The 5,918-nt window shown below is 35.1% G+C and overlaps 1 protein-coding gene across 1 annotated transcript; it reads right to left on the reverse strand.

Moving 5' to 3' along the window:
- Window positions 1-1,387: 1,387 nt before the first annotated feature.
- Window positions 1,388-5,014, reverse strand: LOC134674569 (alpha-tocopherol transfer protein-like). Its single transcript, XM_063532685.1, has 4 exons — window positions 4,889-5,014; window positions 4,008-4,148; window positions 3,033-3,246; window positions 1,388-1,555 (listed from the first exon to the last, which is right to left on the reverse strand). The coding sequence occupies exons 2-4, from the start codon at window positions 4,131-4,133 to the stop codon at window positions 1,401-1,403; spliced, it is 495 nt and encodes a 164-aa protein (XP_063388755.1). The 5' UTR covers window positions 4,134-4,148; window positions 4,889-5,014; the 3' UTR covers window positions 1,388-1,400.
- Between the last annotated feature and the right edge of the window lie 904 nt (window positions 5,015-5,918).

Consider the following 5,918-nt stretch of genomic DNA (forward strand, 5'->3'; position numbering starts at 1 on the left):
AATCATGATAATGGCTGAGCAATTAATATAATCGTTCCTTTGTAGAATTTCCTTTACTTCCGCTCTATTACGCGTTTATTTAATTAGCACATCCCTGATTTCTAAAACTACTTGAAATTTTCTTTAGTCACCATGCTTTAAAAACCCGAAATATTAAGAATCATAGTGCTGTAGGAGAATTAAGGATTACCATTATGAAAAATACTTTTTACATTACCTATTTGGAAATATGTTTGGTAAAATAGAGGTAACCATATCAACTGGGTAATTATTTCATATGGTATGCGAAAAATAATCAAATGAAGTGGTTTTACGGTGTCCCTGAACTGTATTGAATAGGTAGTAAAAAGTGTAAGTTGGATAGGTATCGCTTTTCAATTATTCACGACTAAAAAGTCAAATGTCTTTTATATGATAGGCCCATGTTATATATTTAAATTTATGTTAAAATACCTATGAGAGTGACATTCCATTTCCAACTGCAGCTGCAATACTGTTCATTTTACTATGGAAACGCGTCGCTGTCATTGTCAATTTCCATAGAAAATGAACAGTATTGCAGCTGCAGTTGGAAATGGAATGTCACTTTGATAATAAAAAAATGTATAGGTAAACAAGACAACAAATAGCTAACAAAAACGCCTAGGGAATATAATTGGCAATGCTGAGGCAATGGAGACACGGCCTCCAGAAAGGTATAAGTAGTTAAAAACAATTAAATAATTAATATAGTTAAGTCACGAAAAGTCTGCAGCGATTTTGATAGCCCACGCCGTGCCAGTGTTATTTATACGTCATCATTTCATAGAAGTTTGAAGTTTAAAATAATACTTGCACTGCGTGGGCTATTGAATCCGCTGCAGACTTTTCTTGGTCTGACTCTATAGCCCTTTTGTATGTGAATATATAAATATTGCCAAGGACGCATGAAGAAAACTGTACAATATATTTCATCAATTTCTGTTTAAAATTGTCACGACATAAATCCTAATTTAACAAGATCAATCAAACTTCGTACAGAAAAATATCGTAAGTATGATGAGTTTGCAGACCAAGAATTTATGAATGCTTTTACGAACACTGCCATATTATTATATGTATTACTAGTTTTATTTAGGACTAGCGACCCACCCCGGCTTCGCACGGGTTACACAAAACCTTAACATATTATACTTACACCTAAACCTTCCTCAAAATCACTCAAGAAGAAGAAGATAGGTGAAAACCGCATGTAAATCCGTTCAGTAGCTTCCAAGTTTATTGCGAACATACGTACACACCAACATACAGGCACGGCGGGATTTATTTTATAAAGTGTAGTGATACTGGGATGATGTTTATTTCCTTATTCAAGTAACAATTTATACTTTGCCCAATCGTTAAAACTTTGTACAAGAGAATTAATCTACAGTTAAAGTTCTAAAGGACCCGGAGATACTGATGTAATCATCACTGAAGTAATCTTTCGGCTTTTTGGATAGGTTGATCGTTGCGCGATTTCCTTCTTCCATCCATTCTTTGTGCTCTTTTGAGAACAGTTCATTAACGAAGGTTTCTGTAAAATACAAAAAGTACAATTTAAGTTAAGCGGCCAAGGTCATTAAGAATAATTATTTGTGCTTGAAACACAAATATTTTAATTATTGCTAAACGTTAAGTAAAATATTTTTGTTTGTAGTTTTTAACTTAACTATTTGCTGTAGGTACCTAAACAATTGCTAAGGGTCTCCCCAAATAATATCGACGCGCATTCGGCAAAAGCCGATAGGAAAAAGCTTTATGTCCGCGCAATAAGAGCGAAAAACCGGTCGACGCGTCCGGCGTCGTCGGCCGTCGCGAGCCGAGCCAAACGACGACTTTTTCGCTCTTATTGCGCGGACATAAAGCTTTTTCCTATCGGCTTTTGCCGAATGCGCGTCGATATATTTGGGGAGACCCTAAGGCAAACAGCCGTATTCGAAAAATGAGATACGTCAAATACTAGATATTGAAACGATATGGATATGGATTAGATATGTATTGTCAGTGTCAAACAAGTGTCAAAAGTGACGTTTTTGTTTGAAGAAACGTCAATTTTGACACTTGTTTGACACTGACATATCGTTTCAATATCTATTAAGTGACGTATCTTAAAGTTAGAATCGGGCCGAAAGTCTTGGCCGCTTAATTTAAACATATTTATTTTAACTCGTTAGAGAATGAATTGAAACTTAAATATCTATATGTAATGTACCCATCTAAAATTAAAACAATTTTTCAGCACAATATTCGTATACTCGTATATTTTGTGACTATTTAGTTCTTACACTCGTTCATTTCTACGGCAAGTGGAAATAGGTATTTGTTTTTACAAGGGAGCAAAGTTGTTGTTTAACTCCTCGATAATGATATCCGAGCAAGCAAAAGATTCCAAAAGTAAGTGGAATTTTGGGCCTCGCGAGGGTTTCAGGCACGAGGGTGAAACAAACTTTGCTACCGAGTGAAACACCAAATTAATCATCATCAACGTGAGGAAAACATTACAAATCAAATCCATCCAATTTGTCATTCAAAATCATCACTTAAAAGTCAATTTCACCAGTCAATGTAAGGAAACAAAACATAATTTGCATCAAATTACTTTGTCACTCTTGGGAATAAAATGCAAATTCCTCGTCCGTTTTTAAAGTATCAAGAGAGCCTATACGAGCTGGTGTGGTGAAAATAAAATTAATGACTGTTCAAATTGTTTTTCTTTTGCCGTATTGACAACTAGGTACAGCATTATCGTCTGCTTTATTTTTAAACTGAAATAAATTTCATATACATAGGCCTCCTGTGTCCCAGGCTGGAATAGAACCAGCGTCCTTTGCTATCGCGGCAGGTGCCTGTGCCATTCGGCCACCAAATCACAGCGGAATAGGTCAAATTTTTCCAAGTAGGTATATGCACTTCTTACTGAAGGCGCCATATGCCTTCTTCTTTTTATTATGGGTGGTTTTCTCAAAATAATCTAATGTGTTCTACTACTTCTAATGGTGCTTGATTCTTACCTTGCAATTCACTTAAGCTTGTCGCGTCACCGCCTAAATCAGAAGGCAAGATCTCCTTAGGAACGAAGTTATACAGGGTGTCCATGTCTCTGTGCACGTGTAGCCTGCCAGCTAGTTTTTCGGGGAGCAATTGCTTTGCAAATGTTACTAGAGCATCTGTTGCCTTCGATTTTGTTAGCACATGTAGGCCTTTAAGACGCATGCCATACCCATCCTGTAAGTTATATGAAACCATTAATATTTCACCACATTTTTATTCATAACCTCGGGATTGAAAGTTTCAGAATCAATCAACACTTGGTCTAAAATTTTGAAAAAAAGAATAGTTCTTTATCGAAAGATGTCAGGAAAACCTATTAGAAATGTGCAGTCAAGCGTGAGTCGGACGTACTTAGTTTTTGATCCGACCCCTACGGGTTTTTTAAACACATTTCATTCAGGTTCCACATAAAAAATACATTGTTAAAAATTGAGTAACGTACGGAACCCTTGGAACGCGAGTCCGACTCGTACTTGCAGGGCTCGGAAACCGTTCTCATTTGTCAAACCGGTTTCGTTCATTCGCCCGGGAACGAAAAGGACTGTTCTTTTGAGATAACGGTTTATGCCATATACGTTCTCATTTCCGGAATTTAACCGGTTAAATTGAAAATATCGAAGCGAGATAGAACGAGTAAGTATTGCTATCTCTTTCACGTATGACAACGAGTTTAACCGAGAGTCTCCGAAAGCCAAGAGTAACCGGTATTATATCGTTCCTTGCGAACCATAATGTTCCGTTCCCTCTTCTTACCGCCTAATCAGTATTACTATTATAGATAGTAGATATTCTAGAGAGAACGTAATTTGTTAGTTCGCGTTCCATCAATTAACCGGTTTTTTAATGAACGAAATAATATAACGGTTTTGGAACGATATTAACAGGTATTTCAATACCGGTTCCGAGCCCTGCATACTTGACCGGTTTTTACTTACCTTTAATATTGTTAAACACTGTTGGAGAAGTATAAAATGGCGGGTAGAAAAAGCCAGTAGATCTATCAAGTTAACATCTCGAAAATCCAAAATTGCTACTAATCCATTCGGATAATCATGCGCCATGGCGTATTCACAGGTCTGAAACATAACTTTCTTTTAATACATTTATTTTTATTTAAAACCATAAACATAATTAATATCAAAGTGACAGTAAAAAGTTACCAAAAATTAAAAATACCTACAAAAAAAACTAATACCTACCTAAAAAAAATATTGTTTATATTTACCCAGCTTGTTAAGCCCATCAAATGAACAAAAATCTGTGTAAAATAAGTATAGTTCGTTTTTTTTAACTTTTGAAATAAGGAATATAATAACAAATAAATAGTTTTTTGGGACCTATATTACTACATTAATAATTACTCATAACATAAACAATAATACAATTAAAAATACACTACATGAAATAAGGTAAACAATCTCACATCGAGATTGTTTACCTTATTTTAACGTTTAAAAATTTAACGTTTTTTTGTTGGTTTCATTTCTTGATAGAAGGACGAATAGGGGAGAGGTCCTTTTAAACTAACTATAATTAGTTTTTTTTTAGCATTAGAAATAAGGTAAACAATCTTGATGTGTCTTTTAATTGAAAAACACATTTTAAAAATAAGTTACGGCAAATATGTAACAATTATGAATCTAATACGATAATTTATATTATTCTGCTTTCATAAGTAATAGTTATTGATTTTTAAAAAGCGTTTTTCAATTATAAGATATGTCAAGATCGCTTACCTTCTTTGAGTTCTTTCTAATGCTGAAAAAAACGAACTACTTATAGGCCACAAAATTACGAAAACTTTTGCAAAACTTACTATAACTGCATACGTGACGAATCGTATAAGTAGATCGGATGTCAGCGTTTTGGTGTCATATACTTTTGACAAACTCACTCTGGAACCATCTTCGGTCACATCACGTAGATGTACACTGTTACTGAAAAATTATGATATCGATTGTTAATTCAGTACTTCCTAATCAAAACGATTTACAAGGGGGTGCCCGAGCCTCCCGACTGCCCAGTGGTCCCCTACCTCCCCTACATTTTCCAATCCTATGACGGATGTCGGATACGACTACACAGAAGTGAAAGAAGAAAGTGGGACTATAATTTAACTTTAAAAATAGTGCCTTTTTATGGTGGCAGTGGATGGACACACTTTTTTTTCTTTTGAGCGCGATTATTTCCGAAAATATTTACTGTATCAACAATTGTTCTGTATCAAAAATTTAAATACCACCAAGTTTTCTGAACTTAAAGGCGGTAGGTACCTGGAACCGGTACCTACGGAAACCCGAGTCACATTTTTTGTTTGACGCAAATTGCTGCGACTCCGCGTCGGTACCTACGCATACTGTGGTTGGATTTCCCTAATCAAAGAAGGTACTTATTTAAAGAAAAAAAAGAGTACCCAATTGAGAAAAACCCGCCAAGAATACGTAGGTGGTATTTTGATATTTTAGTGATATCTATATTTAGAACCAATTGAGAATACCCATTCTTTCTTGGTTTTTATTTTACCACGTGATTGATAGTATACTCATGCCAACGCGGAAGGACAGAAAGAGGGACATAGCTAAACTATAGATAAGGATCCCTAGTCCTATAGTCTGTATCTTTAAGTATTTAAATAAAAGTAAACAAAATCTATCCTCAAATGGCTCCTTAAGCCAATTGAGGGTAGATTACATGAACAAATAAAATGGGTTAAAGTCAGGTCGTTCAGTGACAGATCCAGGCGGCACACCAACAAATGTTATAACTACCCGAAAATGTACAAATTGTTTGTTTACTTTTATTTAAATACCTAAAGATACAGAAGAAGAATTAGAGTTACTGTTTCA

The sequence above is a fragment of the Cydia fagiglandana genome, chromosome 20 (assembly GCF_963556715.1).
Source record: "Cydia fagiglandana chromosome 20, ilCydFagi1.1, whole genome shotgun sequence".
Classification (NCBI taxonomy): domain Eukaryota; kingdom Metazoa; phylum Arthropoda; class Insecta; order Lepidoptera; family Tortricidae; genus Cydia; species Cydia fagiglandana.

What these genes read in the sequence shown, in the direction of transcription:
- LOC134674569 (XM_063532685.1), bottom strand. Translation starts at nt 4,133, where the DNA reads ATGGCGCATGATTATCCGAATGGATTAGTAGCAATTTTGGATTTTCGA. An exon ending in AGTGTTTAACAATATTAAAG is followed by an intron (nt 3,247 to 4,007) that starts GTAAGTAAAAAC and finishes TATAACTTACAG; the next exon opens with GATGGGTATGGCATGCGTCT. An exon ending in AAGCTTAAGTGAATTGCAAG is followed by an intron (nt 1,556 to 3,032) that starts GTAAGAATCAAG and finishes TGTATTTTACAG; the next exon opens with AAACCTTCGTTAATGAACTG.